Raw genomic sequence first — 24,820 nt, forward strand, 5'->3', positions numbered from 1 at the left:
AGAAACAGATAATTTAGCGCTTTGTAGGCAAATACAAAACTCTACTTTTGTGATTCTGTGCGGTACATCACAAAAGCCAGCCTAGCTTCAACCGTTGTGGCTCATCAAAGAGTAAACTATGTCAGTCAGCATTGTTGGTGTGAAAGGTTGTGTGCAACTCAGATTATGTTATGAATATTTTTCTGTGCAGCTTGCTACAAGTGTACAACAAAATTGAACTTTTTACTATTTCCCAGTGATTCCCGAGTCTAGACTAGCCACAACATTACGACCCTTTTGCACAATATGCAGCTCTCATTATGTACGCCGAACAGTTGTGCAACACTGCCAACTACAACCACAATCATAAACATATTGGTGAACTAATAACTGTCTGTCAATCAAAACTAAACATTATTTGTTAAGACGGAATATTTGATACAGCTCTTGTTTTGCAAGTGTTGATGCTGGTGGTTTGAATTTCAGCTTCAGCCTTTCTGTGTGGAGGTTGCCTGTTCAGTGAATGTGTGCCTGGCAAAAGTAGGTATATTGGTCGGTATGTACTGAAGTTACTTTATTGATCCTGTGGGAAATTCTGGGATCCAGGAACAGCCATCAATGTTCCCAAAAAGCAAACGTACAACAGGTACAGTTATTATCTACGGTCAGAGACAGAAACCTGCCACTGATTGTGCGTCTGCACTGATTACTGTGTCACGTGTCATCTGGTTAACATCGTCTACGATGTACAGCAATTTATGGAGGGTTATTTTCTCTGGTAACCGAAATACACCTTTAATCAAATAATTGCCAAAGACAGACAGTTTGCTGAATAGGGTTGCCTGATGTAGGCATTCTGACATTTTCTGCAGGTAAATTTCCCCTCTCAGGATATGAGCCAGTGATGTGAGTGTCACAGCTCATGATGAGAGCCCTCCTAAACACACTGACCTGTGTGTCTTCATGTTAAAGTGACTTTCTTTAAAGGGCGCCACTCCTCAGTTAAATGTCAGCAGAGGATTGTTGCCGCTTCTGTTTCTTTGTTTAGCACTGATAGTCTCACTCCATGTGGTAAGTCTCCCAGGAGGTCAGACAACACAACACCCCAGATGACGTTAGCCCGTGTATGACTTTTTGCATTGTGTGTTAGCATTAAGCTAGTGGACTTTCGGAAGCGATGTGATTTGGTTAAATGCAAAACATGTTATTTTCTTTGTTTTAACGTTTAGTTTTATAGTAAATTTGTGTTGTCTGTTGTGAAGTTTGCTGCCACCATGTAGCGCTCAAATTTTTGCTACCAACAGAAGGCAAAAAAAATAATCATCAGTCGAGGTACTGCTGTGTTGTGCAAATTCTGAATGTTATTCAGCAAAAAAAAAGTGTATGGATATAAGTGTATCTCGGTGAATTAAAAGTTTGGTTTCAAAAACATTTATAGCAGTAGTTTAATTAAAAAAGTGAAACTGGTATAGGCCTAACAAATTCATTAAACACAGTCTTAAAACAATAGTTTTTAGAAATCAAATTCCAACCTAAGTTCAATATTAAATATATTTTTATATTATTAAAAATATAATATGTATAATAAATAATAAATAAATAATAATAAATATATTGTATTTCTTATTCAATATTCTGATATCTTGACAAGCTGATTTTGAGTTTTTTTTATTAACTGTAAACTATAATCTGTATTATGGAAGAGTATTGCTGCCACACCAAAAAATAAAAACAAATTAAAAAAAAGGTTCACTATCACGTTACAACGTGATTCGTTTCATGTTATAACGTGATATGGTTCACGTTATAATGTGATAAATTACACGTTAAAATGTGAATAATTTCATGTTATAACGTGAAAAGTTTCACATTATAAAGTGAAACGAATTTTCTCCACCATCGGAGCCAACTCACCACCAGGTGATGATCAGTTGACAGCTGCGCCCCTCTCTTCAAGTCCGATGACACACACACACAAAGTCGATCATTGAACTGCGATCGCGGGTGTCCTGGTGCCAAGTGCACGTGTGGATACCCTTATGCTTGAAAATGGTGTGCGTTATGGACAATCCACGGAGAGCACAGAAGTCCAATAACAGAACACCACTCGGGTTCTGACCAGGTGGGCCGTTCCTCTCAATCACGCCCTTCCAGGTCTTAATGTCATCTCCCACGTGAGCATTGAACAGAACGATGGAGTGACTCCATCTCCAGCTCCCCCTCCAAAGACTCCAAAAAGGGTGGGTACTCTGAACTGCTGCTTGGTGCAGGAGAGAACAGATGTTTTTTTTTTAAATGATGAAAAATTGGTTTGAAATTTGAAAGAAAATTGTGTTCGACCACTTTATTTGGTGCATATGAAGATTCCAACATCTACAGACAGACATCTACATCTATAAATCTTGGAGTCTTTTCTGGTAACTTAATGATATCACGGTTGACTTTTCCGCAGAGGGATACCTTTGTACAACCCCGAGTTTCATATTCAGCTATACCTTGCCAAACCTCAGGGAATAATTCACTCAGCACTAGTAGTAATGCTTCAGTGCAGGAAGTAAAAAATGTGGGGGGGGAAGAGCCACACGGGGAGACAGCCGGCTGAGGAGCTGTGACAGTCGACACACTAAATAAGATCATTCCAAGGGAAGCCATCATGACTGAAATGCTGAGAGGACAATGTTTCTCCCTGTCAAGAATTGAAGAAGCAGCTTCAGCCGTCATATCAATAGGTGGTCTATCACGAAGAGAAAACAATCCCATTTTTAATAATTAATAATGGTAAGCATCTCTGGTTCAAGTGCCTGCAAGTACACACACACGCAGTTGTGTAATACATGTCGTGAACAACTGTTATATGAAAAGGATTTGAAGGTGCTGTGCGTCACCAACTGGATTATCAATACAAACACACACACACACACACACACACACAAAAACACTTTTGTAAATGAATAATAAATAATCTGTTTAAAGGAGAAAAATTACGAGTGAGGATTTGTCCTGTTTTGTTTTGTGCTCCTGGTCTCCCCATACAGTTGTCTGGTTGAATTCGCTATATAAACCAATACAAATACAAAAAGAAAACAAGCATTTAAAATGTATTCATTAATTGTACTATGGATGACAATGTGACAAATAAAGGTTTATAGCAAAGCAAAGCAAATTTATTTATATAGCGCGTTTCATATGCAAGGTAACTCAATGTGCTTTACATGATTAAAAGCATTTAAAAACAAAGAAAAAGCATCTTGGAAAATTTAAAACAAATGGAAAATAGAAAAATACAATTAAAACACCGTACAGTGCCAGAAATATAATTTAAAAGGGGAAATGCTCTAGAAAGCATTTTTAACCTGGACTTAAAAACATGCACACTTGGGGCTGACGTCACTTCTGTTGGCAACTTATTCTATTTGTGTGCAGCATAATAACTAAATGCTGCTTCACCATGTTTGCTTTGGACTGTGCTCCACTATTTGACCTGAGTCTGTCGATCTCAGAGCCCTACTGGGTTTATATTCCCTTAGCATTTCCTTCATGTATTCAGGACCTAAACCGTTTAGTGATTTATAGACCAGTAGCAGAACTTTAAAATCTATTCTAAAACTGACTGAAAGCCAGTGTAAAGACTTTAGAATTGCAGTAATAAGCTCTGACCTCTTTGTTCTGGTCAGAACCCGAGCTGCAGATTTCTGAATGAGCTGCAGCTGTTTCATGCTCTTTTGGGGGTCCAGTCAGAAGACCATTGCAATAGTCAAGTCTACTTGAGATAAAAGCATGGATGAGCTTCTCCTGGTCTGCTTGACACATGCAAACCTTCACTCTGGATATGTTCTTCAGATGGTAGAAGGCAGTTTTAGTAATTGATTTGATATGACTGTTGAAAGTCAGGTCTGAATCTATCAGAACACCAAGGTTTCGGACTTGGTCTTTGGTTTTTAAACATAGTGACTCCAGGTATTTACTAATAGCAATCTTCTTTTCTTTATTGCCCAAAAGAATTATCTCAATTTTGTTAGAGCGTGAAATGTGCATTGTTAACTTTCAAAGCTATCCAGTCCAAATAAAGCATGCACTATAAATATATGCTTTTGTCTGTTAAAGAAGAATTAGGAATTAGTTGTGCCTCTCTCATCTTTTTAAGTTGGAGAACTTGCACAATTGGTGGCTGACTAAATACTTTTTTGCCCCACTGGGTGTGTGTGTGTGTGTATATATATATATATATATATATATATATATATATATATATATATATATATATAGTTTTCTTGTTTTGTTTTTAAATCGTTTTTTTTGTTTTTTTCCTCCAGGGTCTGCAGGTGTAAGTGGGTGAACTGTAAACACTCCCACAGCGGCACCACTGTTTGCAGCCAACATCGGTCGCCGCCAATCCAAGCGGCTCCTCTCATTCCCGTTAAATGCTGTGCAACTGACAGTCTCGATGGAGACATGGCACAATTGTCTGTCAAGAAGGAGACTATACGTAATCACAGCGATCCGTGCATGAGTGGAGCATTGTCACTGCTCTGGCCATGATTTGGCAACAGATAATGTGAGCAGGTACCCTTGTTAAATACATAATGAGCTGGTGATAAATACTGAAAATAATAACAATAATAATGCACTTACAGTATACAGCGCTTTTCTTGGCACTCAAAGACACTTCATTCACTCTTCAGTCACACCCTAGTGGTCGTAAACTACTTCTGTAGCCACAGCTGCCCTGGAGCAGTCTGATGGGAGCATGGCTACCTTTGGCGCCTATGGCTCCTGCGACCACCACCTAACATCCATTCATAGGCAATGTGGATTAAGTGTTTTACCCAGGAACACAACAGCAGCATGCACTCAGACGGGAATACGAACTGGCGAGCCTCCAGTTTCAGGGCGCAGGCTTACCCTCTGCGCCACGCCACCCACAACTGGTGATTTAAATAAGTATGTCCGCAGAGCTCAATGTCTGCCTGCAGCTCCATCAAAATCTCATTAGACTAGCGGTCTAGCCTGCGCCGGCAGTTAGGCATGGTCTGAGCGGGCGTAAAATTAGATCGATTTGATGTCACCCCGCCAGGCACATCTCCAAGGACATTCCCTCACTGTGCCAGAACAACCAGTTTGGCGCAGAACGGTCTGCCAAATTGGCAAACACGCACAGCAAGCCTTGCTTGCACTGTCTTCGGAATGTCTTTCATGTGTAGCAAAGTTTGTACAAACACCTCAACACAACTCTAAACAGTAACATGAGCCCCACTGTTAATACTAACACAATGTGAGAAATATCCATAGTGACCATAGAGTAGAGCATCAGCAGAGTTATACTCCTTATTACAAATCAGTGTACACTCAGTGAGAAGCTGCTTTTTTAATGTAAAATTATAACATGCTGCTACTGTGAAAGGTTGGTTTTGTTTTTAATTACTATCCAGGCCCATGTGGAAGAATGAGAGGTTCAACCAGCAAAGTTCCCAACCCCACTCATACACCTGAGTTATGCAATGTGACAGTTGGATCTCTATTCTTCTAAAGCTGCACAGCCTCTCCTGCCCTGTCTCATCGGTAAAATGACAAATTGTTGCCCATGATAAGGATGAACAGCCATGGATCCCCTCCATTGCCCATCTTAGAATTGTGCTTATCAAGGCTTTATAAAGTGCTTTGACACCCTGCCATCACTCCAGCTAGCCAGTTTGTTAAAAAAAAAATAATAATAATAATAATAAATAAATAAAGAAATGCTTTCGACATCTCTACATTTTTTTGGGATGTAATGTGAATTTTTTTGTACGGATCAAAATGAGTTGCCACGTGACTATTCGTCCACAATGACGATCAAGCCCAACCGCAATCACTTACAAGCATTTCCAGTAAGAGTGCTCACTGTGGACTTCTCTTCCCTGCATGCATCTATCCAGCAGTCTTTTCCTGTTATAACTGTAGACATATCTCTTGCTGCACCAGTTTGTCCTATTCTCTGTCTCTCTGCCTTCCTGGTTTAGATGTGACCATCATTGTCTCATATTGCATGGTACAATTAGCCTCTGTACATCTGCTCTTTTGTATTTTCTTAGCTACGGCAACTGTAGTTGCCGTAGCTAGTGTCTGTCAACATGTAAACACTGTAAAACAATCTGGAAGCGCAAAATCCTGCAGCGCTATGAGCTAGTCTGCAGAATGGCCTAATGATTTTCAAGAGAGTAGGAGAGGAAAGTTTAGAAAGCCAGAGTGCACAGAGAAGTGGGCAGGTGCTGACAGCAGGAGTGTTGCAGTGGAGAGTGGACGACGGCAGCAGCAGCAGCTACAGCGTGACAGTGCCCACTTAAAGGCGAGCTGACAGGACCAATCATCCACACTGTCAGTCCAGGAGAATCAGCTCATGATGTAGGAGCAAAGGAAGGCAATGGTAAAAGGTGTGCGTGTCTGTGTGGGGTTGAGGTTGCGGCGTGATGCAGAGCGAGCCCGATGATGACTTTTTTTTTTCTTCTGAAGATGCATTTAAAATATCTGCTGTCTAAGTCCAAATAGAAAGTGACAAACAGTATTTGGCTTGCAGAATGTCTCCTAATCACAACTTGATGGAACTGCCATTTCTCACTTCCTTGCTAAAGCATGTCCACGGGAACTAGAATCTTATTTTTGGCCTGTTCTTTCAATTTCCTAAGGACTCGGTGCTGCTTCTAGATCATGAAATCAAGAAAGCCCCATTGTGTCCTCTGTGATGCAAACCAGTGGCTATTTTGCATTAGGGGTAAGTGGTACAGTGCCCCATCAGATCCAGTAGACAGTGCTCTGGTGGGGGGGGGGGTGAAACAAATCTCTTTTCTTACATTGTTTTTCTTTCCAACATGTACTTTACATTTAATAGTAGTAATTCAATTTCTAAATTAATGTGTTTTAACACAACACCACGTCGAAAGTCAAACAAATGACCCCAATGTCATACAATTCAGAATTTGAACCAAATCTTTAGGGAAAATACAATTTTGAGTTTGCAAAGAAACTTTGACTCTTACCTGCAATTGTGCATGCTATCACACAAGTCATCGGAACATTGTACAAAACCTCCGTGTACCTCACAAGACTTCAGTACTGTGAGCATTAAAGAAGTAATGAAGCACTTTTGTTTTCCTTTTATTGGCTGTTTGCAAAAGCAGTCATCTCAACAAGATCAAAAAGAATGTGAGAACAGAAGAGGATGCTTCATTCCTGTCAACGCCATCTCAAGTCAGCGCATGACAGCATGAGGCTCGACCAAAAAAAGAATGCTAATGCCTAACAGTGGTGAATTTCAAATTATGCCTCCCAGCTTACTTCTCAGTGATGAAAAAAAGTCAATTATATTATTGGCATGGGAATAGATAAGGACAGACAACTGAAGTGCTAAAAACAATTTGAATTACTCACTACTGATTCACCAAATTGAAAGTATTAAGTCATCTCGCAAACATAAGTCAACATTGTTATCTGTGTTTCAAAAGTTGAGATGAAATGCTTGTAATTGCTCTTAGACATGAATGACTGACAGTAAAGTAGACAATAATCCAACAAGTATTCTTCTCAGCACTACTCGAGAAAGTGAGGGTCATTTAAAGTTCACACACGTGCAACACTGGTATTTTTATGATATTGTTGGTGATGTTTCAGCAAAGGATACAAGCACAACGCCGAATGACAAGAGAGATTCTGAAAAGTAATTCAATATTAATCTATCTGGCTTGCAGTTGTGATCGCAGGTGGCTGTCAGGACAAGGAAGTCCCATGAGAGCAAAGACGGAGGGAGAAAAAGAACGACTCTCATTAATTCGTCTCACTGTCTGGCTTTATTCTGACAAGCAGTGAATGTGTTTGGCCTTCAGATTGGTCCTGCTTGTCCCAGAGACGCACTTAGAAGAAGAAGAAGAAGAAGAAGAATCATCTTTTATTGTCATGAACATGCATGCATGCACACGAAATTTGTTCTCTGAATTTAACCCATCACAGTGAACACATACACATGTTAGTAGAACACACTGGAGCAGGGGGCAGCTGAAGCGCACGGGGGAGCATTTCGGGGTATCAGTGTCTTGCTCAAGGACACCACAGCCGTGAGTCCGGGGGACGTTGGCGGATGGTCCAGTCGGAGTCTTGAACCTAGGTCCTCCACGGTGGCAGCCAATGATCTTAACCATTGGGCCACAGCTGCCCAATACTTTAATTCCATTGTTGGTATCCTGACAATAATGAATGCAAATACATAGAGCATGCCTTTACCATTTCTTGGCACGCTTCCCTCTTTTCTTTTCCATGTTGCCTTGGTTTCATTCACCCCTCTCCTCCCTCTTTCCTCCCTCTCTGTATAGCTCACTGCCTCTGTAATCAAAGCACTGAGTGAGCAGTGTTTACAGGGTCATCCCAGGGGCCCAGCAGTGTGCCACTTTCACTTTACAAGTGCTCGCCTCGTCTCGCCTCGCCCTACACTCCGTCTCTTCGCGGTGGTCACATTACAAATGAAGTGACAGAAAACATTCCTCCTCCCACCGTCCCTCCATACTATCATCGCTATCCATCTCCACACCTCCACCCAATCAACCATGATGTACTTCTATAGTACTAGTAGACCAGCAGAAAGTTGTCTTATATTTCTGCAAACAGCGACTCATCGCTTGCTTGCGCTGACCATCAGAATGGAACACGATAGTTTGATTTTGACCGGCGATGAATTGGCTTGCTTGATTCAGCAAAACAAACTACCAAAGAAGCAGGTGCAATCATGTTGGTACACACAGTATTCAACAAATAAAATGAATACAAATTGGTAAAGTTAACTTAAAATTGTATGGCTAAAGGAACTCTGAATGCTTCATGCATGTCTGTGCACCAGTTCACAAAGCAAGGTCCATAAAGATACAACAGAGAGAATTTGGTGTGGATGAACTTCACTGGCCTGCACAGAGTCCTGCCCTCAACCCGATAGAAAACATTTGGGTTGATTTCGAGTAGACTATGAGCAAGGCCTTCTCGTCCAACATCAGTGTGTGACCTCACAAATATGCTCCTGGAGGAATGGGCAATAAAATCCCACGCACTCACTCCTAAACCTTGTTCAAAGCCTTCCGACAACAGTTGAAGCTGTTATAGCTGCAAAAGGTAGACCAATGTCACATTAAACCATATGGATTTGAAATGGGATGTCACTTAAAATTATGTGAGACAAGGCAGGTCAGCGAGTGCTTACCATATAGTGTATACAGCAATAGCGCTCCATCGTGACAATGATCTCCGCGGAAGGAGCTCTCCGATAACTGAGCCCAATGAGCTGCACCAATGTTCGTGGCAGCGCTTAACTAAACCCGGTGTGTGCATAAATCTATTCCAAAAACTCAAAGGAGAGACAAGACCAAATTTCTGACATGTTGGAAATTCATCCAAGGGATACAGGCCTATGACCAAAAGACTGCTGCCAATTGTTCCTCGTATCCCCCGTACACTGCACCGCCAATGACGACCGACCAGACTCGAAATAGACCTCGGTTTGATAATTAGTCATCAGATTCTCATTTAATAGAAAAATAACAAAAGTGCCATCTGGTTGGACAATAACCACAATAATCCAATTTACCTGTATGAGTGAGAGCTACATTTTTAACAATGAATTAGACAACTTATTGCAGAAACCTTCATTGTCTTATTTTCTCACCGTCAGTTTTCTGCAGTTTTCCTCAAAGCACAAAGATGTGTTTTGTTTTGTTTTGTTTTGGTTTTTTCTCAAATTTGGTGAGCGCAGGTGAAGTGACTGATTGCTCTGGCATGAAAAGATGATCATTTCCCTGTCGTATTGTAAATGATTATAGCTCTCGAAAATGTCACAGCTCTGAGCGAAGTTTTGTGACAAGCGCCTGTGTTGTGCGTTCTCACAAGGCAGGCTGACTGGCAGCTTTCAAGTGCCTACTCCAGAGAAAAGAACAACACCCTTTCGCTTGAGAAGCCTGCGTGCTGCACATTGTCACAAAACACTGCACTACCTCTGAGGAATATAGCATTTGAAAATTAACAGTACATCTCTTGTCATCACAGGTTCTCCGTTTGAAGCTGTCAGTACATTTTAAACAGCTCTTTGCGGTGGTAATTGAAAGCTGACTGCTCACTCAGAACGAATATATTTTATGCAAAGCTAATATGGAAATTAAATTGTAATGTGAATTTGATGATTTGGGGCCTACACTGTATAAGCGTCATTGAGACAGGTCTGTCTTTCCATCCAAAAGAGGGCCAAATGAATCTCTCTGGTATATGAAGTTAGCTCTTCAGTTTTTGCCTGGAGGCTACTCAAAAGGCTTCATAGCAGCCCTTTTATTGAGCAGACTTACAAATTGGTGCTCCATTGGGGATGGGTAACATGAAAACATGAATCACATCCTTGGCTTGTGGGCACAATATTTACCAAGATGTTGCTTTATGCGATGTCACACTAATAAATTGAATTTATTGGAAGTACAGGTTCCATTGCCACAGTAAGAGATGTGTCAAAAAGGTTCCAGCACTGGTTGTCAGTTTTGGCTACAAACCGTAATGATGATCCAAAAGCCAACTCATAACAGAGTAAATAAATAAAACAGGAATTTAATTGAACAAGGGTTCACGTAGAACTTGAGTGAACAAAATGCAAATAAGGTTATGAAAAATGACAATGAGAAAAGGTCAATGTGGTGCGTGAAAAAACTTGCAATGTAAGAATACAAAAGGCAATGGGAGTCAAACTACACAAAGCTTTGATTCTATTGTATGAATGGCGACAGGTGGATACACAGGTTAATTGTGCCTTCTGCCATCTAGTGGAAGAGCATTTAATTGTTCTGTCTGTCTCTGTAGGCATAGATCGATGAAAGATGAGTGAAATTAGATAATTCCCCATGGCAAACCTTACAGCACACAATGTGCCGTGGCACACTACATGCCAATAACTGTACTCAAGAGACAAAAAACAAAATACGTTAGGGGATTCTAGAAAGTGTCCTTCATAGTACTATTCATACTCTACAGCATTAGCTCAGATTCCATTTGTCCGTTTTCTATCACGCATTGAGCAAGAGCCAATCCCAGCTGACCAGGGGCTCCATCAGGGGCCATCACAGCCACTCCTATGGATTTGTTGGCCACCCCACTCGCCAGTCAGTCACATAGTCCTAGCGTCTGTTATATTAAACAGCAGGAAAGTTCTCCCCACTAACAAAACACCTCTACCGTACAAGCACAGCACATACAGTAAATCGGAACATGTTTCTAGAGGAGGTATATGAATGTAAAATGACTATCTTTTCATTTTGAACCTTGTTGACTGCACGTTTGCTAATGCCTTCCTGTTTTTGTCCAGGAACTTCAGGAAAGTGAGTAACAGCATCCCATGGGCACTTTATCAAGTCTGAGTCAAGGTAAATCTTGGGAAAAGGCATGTGGCGGATCCAATTCCACTGGTGTGTCAGTCTTCTCTGTCAACGAGTTTCCCATCAGCCCATGCGGGGTTGAGCGTCAATAAACTCTTTTATGTCGGCAGACAGCTATCATTATATCGTTCTTTCCCTGAACAGGAAGCACTCCATATTCAGTGGTTGGTGTCAGGGATGAATATTTGAAGTACTACCAACAGGATGCATATGTGTGTTTTTGTCACATTGTAATGAAAAGTGATTACTCAGTAGGTGTAATGAGGGGATGTGCTTGTTTTTTACTCCCCAGTTAGTGATGAAAGGAATGCAATATTTACTTAATTGAGCTCGATTCTTGATCGTCATTAGACTGAATTGACTGTGAGTGTATTCAACAGTGCACCACTGCATGCAGCTTTTCATGAGTTGGTCTTTCCTGATGTGAACGATGAGTTTTGCAGCAAATTAAAAGAATGCTGATTCAATGGGATTGATTGCAATTGAGTTCTATTGCATGTCTGCAAGAATTAATAAAGATTATTTCAGTTTCTGGAATTGTGCTGCTTCAACTATATATCAACTATACTGTGCAAACTTATTTTGCTCATGGAAGGAAATGGTGGGATGTCAGTCACCTTCACTTTGGTCCAGACCCGGACCGCAGTCCACCATTTGAAGAGCACCGATTTAGAGTCTTCACTGAACCTAACATGGCTGTTTTTTTTTGCAATGTGAGAGGAAGTTGGAGGACCTGGAGAAAACCCACGCAAGCAGGGAGAGAACACATGAAGGCTCAAGCCCAGATTCGAACACCCAACGTCAGAACTATGAGGCGGATGTGCAATCCTCTCTTGCACTGTGCCACCTAACTCTGTCCAATTAATACAAGCAGTTGAATTAACAAAGAGAGATGTTCACAAATAAAACCTAGTGTGGCATATAAGATCTCATTAAGCAGTCGGGGGTCCCACAAGCTTTCCATGCAAAACATCTTGGAAACTTGCTCGTGACATCTTCCATCATGCACCAGTGGGAAATTTTCCAGGTAGAGTGTGCAAAACATGTCATCATCCTTGTAGTAGGATGAACAATACTCCTTGATAACTGTCCTCTTTCCCAAATGTGATACAAAAAAAAATCTCTTTGAACTATTGAGATAATTTAACAATCCTTTTCCATAAATTTTCTTTATTGCCATTATTCCCTTACTGCGAGATGATTTGCATGTTTGCGGTAGTCGGCTCAGATGCATCAATATCATTTTGCCATATTTGGGTATTGTCTTATGTTCTATATCCACACCTTCTATTGCAGTAGCGTATACAGCGACTACAGTTGAGCTAGAGGCTATAGATGTCAGCAGGGACCCTGGTGCTGAGGATTTGTGCAGAAAACATATACCGCTCCACACTATTTGCACACAGAGCTACAGGGTCAAGCACACGGCACATTGGCATGCACACACACGTACTTACATTAACCAGATCTGAGAAGGGCCCTGGTTTGTGCATATAAATCACACCCCTAAGGAGCACTGGGGCAAGTAGGCTCAAGTCTATGAATAACATAACAGGTCCAACTGAGACTGTCAGCCATCAATAGGAAAATTAGATAAAACCTTCTCTTTCGCATGCTCAGTAAGAGCACTGAGGATGCACTCAGATAATGCATAGATACCTCTGCCAAGGCATAAACATTGGCCACCAGCAAAGACAATGAGGTGTGACTGTCTTAATTCTGTGTGCCGTTAGTATTATAGATTCTTATTTGCTGTAAAACGATCCCTCTTCACACAGACCTACAACAGTGATTGAAAACACTAAACACTGTATTATGCATCACATTGCTAGTGAGCAGTTACTTTGGAAAGTGTCCACTGCTTGTCCATTGAAGTTTGCAAACACAAGCCATTCCGTTAAATCTACAGTATTTTTATCTATCCATTCTCATCAGCCAATCCTGAGGCATGTTCTTTTTTCATCAAATGTGATACCATGAACCCGATTTTCCATGCAATTACAATGAAAACTCCGTAGTTGAACACAATCTATTGACGCTGGTTGACTTTCATATGACTGAGCAGATAGCACCTTTAATGTTGCATTAAGTTCCATTTCTGGTTCTTTGGTTTATCATCACTCTTAACACCGCTTGTGATGGCATCACCCCCCCCCCCTCCCCCCACGCCAAAAAAAAAAAGACAAAGGAACAGCAAAACAATCTTCACTAGTTAATTCTTAAAACGTTTGATGAGCTTGCTGATGAGATTTGCTGACGTCTTGAGTGATGTCATGAATACAAACATTTTTCAGTTGAGTTCCAAAATTTTGGGCTGTTTGATTGTGTCGTTGCCACTGTATACTTAAACAAAAAAATCAAATGATAGCCCTAGTTTATACATGACAATTTTTGAAATATAACGATGCAACATTTTTTAGGTTTAAGTAACCTTTGGTAAAAACAAAAACAAGCTATTTAAAGACTGCTTTGAGTTTCAAAAGATACAACATAAAAATTCATTTCGGATATTTCAGATTGTTGTGCATCAAAGGGTTAAATTACCTGCAATAAGCTTTTGTAAACAAATTACAGTCTTTTGCGGTGTGACAATAAAGTTGGAATCTTCCGAAACTGACATTTTATTGTGTGACTGACATGTGAAGGGTTAAAAAGCATCTCCAGTATTACAGTATACAGGCGTCAGGTGACACAAACAATGAACGTAAATTGCATAGATCTGCGATCGGAAAATGGCAAGTCTTTACTTAATACAGGTAACGCAATATTTATCTATTCTTGTCCTTCGTGCTGTACTATAGGCTACAGACTTGATTTTCCACCAGATATTTGTGCTATTCGTCTTTTTTCCTCTCAGCTAACAAGCGTCCCAAGTCAATGTGTAAGTTAAGGCACGGGTGGCACATAAATATTAGTCATCAGACCGGACCTCCACAGTTGAGGGAGCAGCTCGCCCCCCTGCTATGCCAGTCAGCCGTGTGATATACGCTTGAAGAGAGGCTGCTAGGAGGAGGGAAGGTAAGATTTGATGTGTTCATGCTGTTCAAACAACAAATGGCCCATGGGTGCGTGTGTGTGTGTGTGCGTGTGTGTGCATGCGTGTGTTTGCGTATGTCTGCGCGTGTGCGTGTGTGAGAGTCTATTCACTAAAACCCCACGCATGTAGCGTTTGTGCTGACTTTTATTCGTGGTACGATGTCACATTTGCAAGCGTCACCATTGCAGTTCTTTGTGTGTGCCTGAGGTTAGCCCCGTGTGTCTCCAAAACGCAAATGGTTGCTTTTGACTTGTCTGTCCACTATAGTCAATGATATGTAAGAAACATATCATATGTCCAATGCAGTCAAATGGATGCAAGATACATGTTTGGTCATTACTATACAGTGATATGTCTTTGCATCTCAGTGCCTGCAGCAAAGTACCATTTTAAATGTTAACAGATGGAACGGCCAACAGTAGCAGAATGCGCAAAAGTACGTACAGTGCAGTACATGTCATCTTCTTAACTCTGCACATGTATTTGTGTTTTGTTTTTTGGTTTTTATTTTGTGTTTTTGTTTGTTTGTTTGTTTGTTTGTTTGTTTTTTCAACCCTTATTCTTAAAATGGGACCAACCTCAACAAGCGATGTTAGGAGAAGAAGAGCGTGATTAAATAAGAACTGTCTGTACAGTTATTAAAGATTTTACGAAGGTAACAGTTTGGAACAGTGTTTGATGGGATACATTATTTCTATTATGAGACTGCAGATGGGGTCGAACCCTTCTGAGGTCCACCAGCATCTCCTTGGTTTTGTAGGTCTTCACCTTCAGATGGTTTGACCTGCACCATCCCCACTAAGTCCTCCACTAGGCTCCATTACTCCCACTCCTGTCTACCGTCTATTCCTCCCAATTATCAGTCATCTGAGTCTCTGCACGTGACAGAGCTCAGACTCATACTTGATGTCTAATGTGTAGATTATGAACAGGACAGGGGAGAGCACTGTTACCTGTGGTGCTCCGTTGTTACTGACCACAGTGTCAGACGTGCAGTCACCCACCCTGACATTAAGGCGCAATCCCCAAAAATGTTTGCATGTTTTTCCCATTAATATTTTAATGTGTGTTGTTGCAGGATTTTCTATTTTTCAGAGGGGCGTTAGCAGCTCATTTTGCAAAACCGCCCTAACCGTTCACGAATGTCCTTGTGAAAGATTGAAAATTTAAAGTACAAAGACTCACAAAAGACTAAACACGAGGCCTCTTTTACAAACATTGGTGCTTGTGCATACACAATAGCGCTGCTTAAACCATCATAATGCACATTCTGTCCAGATGGCAGTAGAGAGACCTCATAATGTAACATTAACTTTAACAACATCGCTCCAAGCAGCGGAGAGTCAGTGCACTACAACAGTTGGTCCTTTAACAACTGTGAATCAAGTGGTGCACTGTCAGTCTCTTAGTGGTCTTCAAGCTAAGCATCATTTTCATGGGGTCCGGGGGAGGGGGGCTTACATATCAAGGCTGAGGGTCATACAGGGAAAGGCCTGTTTTTCGTGGAAATAACAATGAGGTCACTCAATGTATAACGAGCCGACTAATGTGGCGAGGGCAGACAGCAAAACACGAGGGGATTTCAGGCCCATCTTCTACTGTTTTCTTCTTTTTCTGCCTGTCTTTAAGATGGTTTGATTCTGTTGTGTCATCAGCACCAGCTGGGCGTGGCAACCCGTTGCTTTGAATCATGCTCAATCAGGAGGGACCACATCTTGTTCACTTTCTCTCCCCTGCAGTCCTCCCGGAAGGCGAGAGACAAAATGGGGAACAATGAAACGTGCGTAACCTTTTCAAGGGCAGAACGGGCTGTCCGTCATTGAAAGCACTTTAGGAAAAGAAAACCACTGATGCGGTTAATACAGAAGAAGGAGAAGAAAAAGAAGGGGAAAATAGATGAGGGGGTCTGAAAACCAACTTCTATATATAGCCACTGCAGTGCGTGGTGAAGGCCTGTACTACTAAAGCGTAATGCTTTCCAGCTAAAGGGATTTCACAGAGAATATACAGTGTGTGTGTGTGAGAGTGTGTGTGTACTCATGTATGTGCATGTGTTCATTAAGGCCACAGATTAGAGCAAGCGGGGCTGCCAACAAGAGGAGAGGAAAAGTGGTGAGGAAGAGAGAGAGAGAGAGAGAGAGAGAGAGAGAGAGAGAGAGAGAGAGAGAGAGAGAGAGAGAGAGAGAGAGAGCTGCGTTGCTGCAGGAAATGTGCTGTCCTTAATTACAGAGCAAACAACCACGGGCCTTCTTGCCTTACAGGATAAATGCTTATGTATTTCTCTGAAGGGCTGCTATTACTAAACTTTCTACTCAGCAAATTCCAGTAATTAAATGGAACAAAGAGTCATTTGTCTTGCCGGGATTGTGTAGATTATTACTTCACAAAAGAGATATTCTTTATTTTTTCTGAACTAAATGGGGATGGAAACATAAAAAGTAATGAATACGAAGCATTTGGATTGCAAAGCACTTTTTTATGTGACTTTTATGTTACTTACTGTGGCGACCCCCTGATGGGACGAGAATCAACTTAGTGGCCACAAGAGTTACACGTGCACTATATATTAATATTCAGGACAAATCTGTTTCAAATATGTGCTAATGTTTTGGTTAGGTAACTGAGGAGAAATATTAGATACAGCCCTATGTGTTGTATTTGTAATCCACAACAATAAACATTCTTCTCTCTGGCCGTGTCAAAAGCGAGGATTATTATCGTCATAGAGAAAGAATATGTTTGCTCGAACTCATGTGTTAGATCGTCTTAGGTCAATTTTATATACATATATTTCTATCAAAGATCACATGGTTGTGGACATGATCACCATCATCAGCACATCGTCATCATCAATCACGTTGCCCAATTCGAATTAGGCAAACTGATTGATTATTTTGTCACACTCGTAGGGCGAGAGGTTTTTGTTTTGTTTTTCACTAGCATCCATTAAAGAGACAGTACTCAAAATTTGAATGAATGATTTAATGTGCCTTCTTTCCCACAAAGGGTTATAAGTTTACAACAAACACCAGTACTCCACTTGGGCTGTACAGTCATTTTAAATTACTAAATATTTACTTGATATTTTCACTTTAAATGGAAACTAATTAAATAGTTGGGCTAACAGAAGGCCAAAGATAACTTTGACATTTTGTTTTTCATTTAACAACATTCCTATTATTGTTTATTATTATGGTTTTTGTAAGTTGAAGTGGTGCACAACTGCATTGTAACAGACTGAAATGCCTTCCTAAACAGTTACAAAAACTTCTCATTGTGACAAATCACGGTTCGACATGACTGCCAACTATAATCCCAATAATAAGTATAATGTTTAAACAATATTACCTTCTGTTTTCAATCCAATTGAAACTACTCAAAGGATGATTAATTTGTTGTGAAACTAACAAGGGCATGCGTGTGAATTGTCCGTTTATTCAAATGCATTAAATGGTGCTTAATCTAATCATAAGATTGTTGTGTTAATAGATGACAACCAAACCCAGCCAAGTAGCAAAGAAGATAAAGAAAGTGAAGTGGAACTAATAAATGTTTAAACCGCGTTTAAACATTGCATTTTTAACATTACATTATTTTTCACAAATACGATAGACATTTTTACACACAGCGCTATCTGCTGAATTTAGTGAGGCACTTGCACAAAATATTAGCACATTCATTCAATCAAAGAGATGTCGGTGTATGACGTAATCCGCTTTGGTCCGTTTCATCCTCCTCTTCGCAGTCTGTTTCTGACCAATCAGGAGTAGTTTTGTGGCGACATCCGACCAATCGCAATCGAGAGTGTAGCGCACCATATATAAACATCGCTTTCTATCAGTTACCGTCCATGTAAAGAATATAACTCCCACGGGGAGACAGAATTACAGTAGCGCAGAGCATTTTCAGCACAAGTGAAGCTCTTTATTATTTGACAACGACAACGAAAATTCCTCGCAAACGGGTTAAAGAAAGAGGCCAAATTGAAAGAAATTGGTGGACTAGCTGCGGCGCTAGCTTTAGCATATGACCCCAAAAATGACGTCCAGACATGGCGAGTACGATGTGCTTTATTCAGTCAGCATGGATTCCAATGGAAGATGCCAGAAGATACGACGGAAACGTGATGGGAAGGTGAGTAATTATGTTGTCCAGCCATGTGTTTAATATAAATAATAGATGCACTGAGTTGTAGGTTGTTTAATGGGCAGCCTTAATTGGGTGCTGCTCCTCTTCAAATTACAGCAAACAGTCGTCAATCATCCAAATATTGTCGTCGTTATGTCCTCATAATATACTATCAGAGGTGGCAAGACTACTCACAGTCTGTACTTAAGTAGAAGTATACTTGTGTAATCATAATTTACAAAAAAAAAAAAAAGGACTGGTAAATGTAGAAGCACTGATGCAACTCCTTTACTTGACTAATTGTAAGGTAAGCAAAACTGAAATGTACTTAAATACCAAGTAAAAATGTTTTGAACGCACAAAAACTGCACACTTGCATAGTGCTCGTACTGAAAAGGACAAATATTACTGGACATGCTATCAAAACAATGTGTTCCCATAGCTTTGCTAACTCAACTTAGTACAGGGATTTGAAAAATCAAGAGCAGTAGCAAAGTATTCATGCTTTGTTACTTCCCACAACTGTGCACTAAAGCTCTTGTTTATTGTCAAGCAACTATACATTTATTGTTTATTGTCAAACAACTATACATGAAAAATGTACTGTTATGACAACCTGTGCTATGAAAGTGACGCAACCAAATGGAATTTTCTTCCATTCGTTGTATTGATTACAAATGTGTTGCTCTCCTCTCACAATGTGTGTCTCAACCCAACTTGCTGTGCAAAGCTTCTGCTGTGGAAGGAGGTCTTTTATGACACTTTGAGCGAGAGTGAGACGCAGACGCTGATGTCCGAGGTGAAGCGCCTGAAGAAGCTGAAGCACCCAAACATTGTGAGATGTTACGACTGCATCGTTGACAGCGCCAACACCAAGCTCTACATTGTGATGGAGGACTGCATGGGTGACAGCCTGGCCAGCCTCATTGCCTCTACATCAAGGGAAAGGTGACTTGCCATTCATTTCGACTTGTTATAGGCTGTATATTAGACAGGGGGTACTCGGTTTACGACAATACCGAGTAAGAATACGTTGTCGCGTGGCACAAGGAGGTACGCTCAGTTACCACTGTACCTATTGATTTTCATATGATTATTTCCTTTTTTTTCATACAAATATTGACTGTAATTGTAACTTACATCTATGTTAGCGTAGGTTAAGGATTTTGACTACGAAGCGTTCCAATTTACAGTATGTACAAATTCAGGTTACCATTATAGAAATAGAAACGGAACTCTTCTAAAACTGTAGACCCCCTGAACAATCGTTTGTCAATTTACTACGTGCACAAGGCTACACAATCTAACGACATCAGATATGTGCACTTTAAGCAACATTTCCACGTTCAAAAAGATGACTGTGGGAATGCTCACGTGATTGACAATATCAGGTTGTAGTTTGCAGTGGCATACAAATTTACTGCATCATTCTGTGAAGTGTTCCTAATATTTGGGGGGCCGTTTAGCTACATGACACATAATGCAGTGCAATTCCACACCACTGCCACCACAATAACGAACACAGACGGTGCGCAGAGGCGTAAGAATGTGTTCACGCGGCACAAGGATGCACGCTCGTTTACCGTCATACTGTTTTTCATTTTTCATTTGATTGTTATTTAGGTTTTTCATACAAACAATTCTGATTTATTATTGTGACTTTACCACGGCGTTAGCATAGGCTAGTGATAGATTATGGAACGTTCCTGTTTATCTACAAATTCGAGTTAATGAGAGAACCCCCTGTATTGATGACATTGTGAAGATGTTGCAAAGACGTCCTGAATATTAGGAACATTTTCAATATTGTATTCTTAAAAAAAAGGAATATTTTGTGTGACATGGTGCAATATTAATGTCATGTGTTTATGCATTCAAGACGTCATTTGGATGAGCAATTCATCCTGCGAGTCATGGCCCAGCTCTCATCAGCCCTGAAGTTTCACAGGATGATTAACGGCAGGCCCGCCACCTTCCTTCATCACAACTTGAAACCAGACAACATTTTCCTGGACAGCGAGCAGAATGTGAAGCTTGGAAAGCCCTCATACAGGCCTACAGTGAGTACATTTACCATTTTCTTGAGTGGCTCTGTGGAGACTGGACAGTGCAGCTTCTAAATTGTTTCGACGTTCACTTTTTTTCACTTCTGTTTTTCAGGAACAAAGGAACAACATGTCCTTCAATGACAAATGTGATATCTGGTCACTGGGCTGTTTACTGTACGAGCTCTGCACTCTCTGGTAAGTTTTCAAACTCTGCTTGAACTCATTTACTCACTGAATAGTTTGTTTAGTATTACGTGTCAAATGTTGTCTTGATTTTTCCTTTACAGCCGCTATTTTCCTGCCCAAGAACAAAGAGTTCTTGCAGAGAAGATGCCAGCAGGCACTGTCATAAGAATCCCTGGACAGTACTCTGAGGAATTAAGCATACTGCTCAACAACATGCTCAACTTGACAGTAAGTCATTTATTTTTCAAATACTGTACAATGTCAGTACAATGTAATATTTAAAGAGAGGTCTCTTACTTACAATGCAACGTCGACTGAGGGGGCACAAATGGCGATAGACTGTAAAGAATGAACTCAGAGCAGCCTCAACAAGAACTTAACACATTCACAATGAAAGCAGTAAAACTCACATGAACTTTGATCTTTGACCAGGACTACCTGAGACCATCTGTGGAATCCATTTTCCAGAGCAACCTGCTGGCTGAAGCAGTCGGGGAGGACGCGAAGAAGGCGCAGCTGTGTCTTCAAAGACGTTTAAAGCGAATTGATTGGAATAAGCGGGTGCGCAATGCTCGCAAAAACAAGGAAAACCTTACGCCCGGTGATCCTCAGTTTGTGATGCTCCACAAGATTGCCAGGAGGCTCCAGACGGACAGTCGGCGTGCGAGCCAGGTGGACAAAGAACCAGTCTGTGTCTGTAGCCTCCGCTTGTGACAGCTGGGACTGAATATACTGTAAATATTTATATACTTTTTAAATACTATATTTATATACTACTACTGATGTTTTTTATGATGTTATATAAAGAAAAGTTTTCTAAATGTGATTTTTTTTTTTTTTTTTTTTTTATCTGCATAATACTGTATATAGTACACGACTAACAAAAAGTTAGAGATATTAAGCTTTTCGGTGAAATTTCCAGATAAACCTAAAGTGCACTATAACCTTTACAGATGAACTCAGGTTGACCTTCTCCAACTGTTCAATGTTGCAATACAGTATATATACAATATATGACATTTTTCTCACAGGAAGCTAAACCGCTGAATTCACAACAAATATTTGATCCATTAATCGACCACTAAGTGTCCTGGTTCAATTAGAATTTGTATCTTCATCATGTTGTCCACATTTTGACATTATGAGACCAAGTCACTAATATTATATATAATAAGTATTTTGCCATACCAGGCTTCAAACAGGATTTTCTCAGAAGGAAGTTGTCAATGAGTTTAGCGTGTCATCAGCGGGTCGCGATGGAGATACAGAGACCGGTAGAGTCACAGAAAGGCATAGAAATTGACATTGTTGGAAATAAATTTGGGGGGTGAAACCGTTGAGAAATGTATCATTCAGTTCCTTGTTAGACAACAGGGAGTTGTGCAAAATAAAATACTGAAACAATGAACAGTTGGACAGGTGCATTTATAAATTTAGAGAAGGTCAAATTAAGTTCACCAGTAAAGGTTATAGTGCATTCAAAATGTTAAATAAAAAGAGCTTATCTCACTTCCAAAAAGTCCCAGTCAACATGCAAGTAAAAAAAAAGCTTGCAGATCTGTACTTGCATGAAATCTGGTTATTTTAGCCAGACAAATGCAAAATATATTTACCCCAGCTGTATTTAAGTTCCATATTTATAGGCAAATTTCAATTTGATAAATTCCTGTTTTATTCGGTTATTCCTATAAATTTCTGTTAATGCCCATTGAAAATTCCCTGATTTTTGTGACCCTAATGAAATGTTGACAAATGTAAAATGCCATGTGGTCATTGCAACTCTTCCATGCGCTAGTGCCCCACAGAAACCCACTGATTAAAATATGGCAAGGTCTGCCACGATCCTATTTTTGGAGGGTCGATCCTTCAGACAATAATATAATTTTCGTAATGTACTATATTGAAAATAATCAGCACGGTGGTACAGTAACACATCTGGTTTTGAATCTCACCTCGCACCTTCCTGTGTGAAGTTTGCATGTTCTCTCCTGTACTTGTACATTCACAGGTTCGTTGAAAACTAAATTGTCAATTGCTGTTGAATGTGAAGTGAATGTTTTTTTTTTTATCTATATCTGTACTTTGACTGACTGGCGACCAGTTCAGGGTGTACTGCGCCTCTCACCCAAAGTCAACTGCAACAGGCTCCAGCTCACATGCGACCTGGGATACAAAATCAATGGATGGATATCGAAAAATAGGTTCAAAAGGGGAGAAAGTAAATGCTGTCATTTTGTTAGCATTTGTTGGTGTGAGTTGCATTTGCATGAGACTGCTGTCTCCAGCGTATAAATAAATCGATTGTTTCGTCAAGGTCGGGTGGATGGAAAATAAATCATTTTGATATTCGATTCAAAAATAAGTATATGTGTTTTAATTGATTTCATTCTCCTGCACTACAAAGACAATAAACAATAGAACCGTGTGTGGCCTTGGATAACAACAGAAGGTATTGTGTAGAGTCATGCATAGTGCAAAGAATACATGTTAGTGTATTTTGTACACTTTTGAGTATAAGGGAACAGTATTATTCATAATCTTATAATTTAGTCTCTTCTGGCACATACAGTAGAGTATTTTATGGGCATATATAGTTAAAGCAATGACAATGAAAGAATACAATGTGAAACACTACATCACTAATGTCACTGTGTTGTGTCTTTTTAGTCTCTCAATCCAAAAGTCTATCAAGACAGCAGATAATGGACAACTTGCAATCGGCACAATTAGGAAATAGGAAAACGAGTACAAAAAGACAGGGATATACTGTACAATTAGAACGTTTGTTTCGTAATTTCATGTAAGTGTTGCAAAGTAAAGCCTCACATCTGGATATCCAGTATTGTCAACACAAACTAGAGTATGGCCCAGGATGTTGTCAATGGTCAGGTCCATCACCCGAAGGTCATTTATTTTTGTTGTTGTTTTTAAATACGCTTATCAAGATTCAAATTGTAGCTGGACTGTACTTCCTGCAGGGTGTCAATTTATCCCTAGATATTTATTTCGCTTTTTTCTTTAGTCTTGTTTTTCTGTTTTTTTGAGGGGGGGGGGGGGGGGGGGGGGCTACAAAAAGGACACAAGAACTTCAAATTCATCAGGGATTTCATTACCTCAGTCAGTGAGTAGGTATTCTTCCACTGTACTTATTGTGGATTGCATTTTTGTTGAAGGCACATCTTTCTGCACCGTCTGACTGTCAAGACGCTCTCCCACCACTGGCCAGCTTTTCCGTCACTGTTCAATGGCCAGTCTACACGTCAGTCAATGGAGAAATCCCCATTTATGATCACGTCAGGATGTCAATCGGTCTTGATGCAAAGATGGTGAATGTGAATGTCAGTCATCACAGCGACAAAGATTACCCTCCACACCAGTTTTCATGCTTACTGTGGCACACTGTGCCTGTCAGTTATTATTATTTTGAATGTTAAATAGTATCCAAACTATGGCCCGGGGGCCATTTACGGCTCGTCGTCCCTTTGACACGACTATATAAAAAAAAAAAGGGTGGGAGTGGGCAGCGTGAGGAGTATGGTTGTCGAAAAACTGTCGGGATGTGAGGCGTAGGGACTACCACTACTACTACTAATAAAGCTTTTGTAGATATACAAAGTCACAAAGAAATGTTCAACTAAATTAGTAACAATATTTCTCTTCATAACACTGGTGAGATCATTCAGTTTCAGAAACATAAATTGTTTCCTCCACTTTCTGTTTCTTGTCAAATTGACAATTTATGAACTTACTGTATCACATTAATGCTCATCAAATATGATCAGCTTGCTACAGATTGCTTTTTTTGTGGTTCTAAATGTGGAAATGGAATTCAGCTGCTGCTCAATGTAAGGGTGGATCTATTGCAGTGGGGAAGAGGGTCGCGAGCCACCCCAAAATCCTGAAAAATCCTAGACTTTTTTATGCCTTATCACCTTTAACAGAAAGCTGTGACATGGAAGTTTTTCAAAATAACTATAATATACCAAGAATATACAGTATATTTGTTTGATTGATTGCTTGCT

At 40.2% G+C, this 24,820-nt stretch overlaps 1 protein-coding gene across 1 annotated transcript; it reads left to right on the forward strand.

Moving 5' to 3' along the window:
• The first annotated feature begins 18,320 nt into the window (after nucleotides 1–18,320).
• LOC133417093 (serine/threonine-protein kinase Nek2-like) lies at nucleotides 18,321–21,581 on the forward strand. The gene is made up of 6 exons (XM_061704588.1): nucleotides 18,321–18,570; nucleotides 19,295–19,512; nucleotides 20,444–20,624; nucleotides 20,725–20,807; nucleotides 20,900–21,026; nucleotides 21,231–21,581. Exons 1-6 carry the CDS (start codon nucleotides 18,463–18,465, stop codon nucleotides 21,510–21,512), a joined length of 999 nt encoding a protein of 332 aa, XP_061560572.1. The 5' UTR covers nucleotides 18,321–18,462; the 3' UTR covers nucleotides 21,513–21,581.
• Nucleotides 21,582–24,820: the final 3,239 nt, after the last annotated feature.

The sequence above is a fragment of the Phycodurus eques genome, chromosome 18 (genome assembly GCF_024500275.1).
Source record: "Phycodurus eques isolate BA_2022a chromosome 18, UOR_Pequ_1.1, whole genome shotgun sequence".
In the NCBI taxonomy this organism is placed as follows: domain Eukaryota; kingdom Metazoa; phylum Chordata; class Actinopteri; order Syngnathiformes; family Syngnathidae; genus Phycodurus; species Phycodurus eques.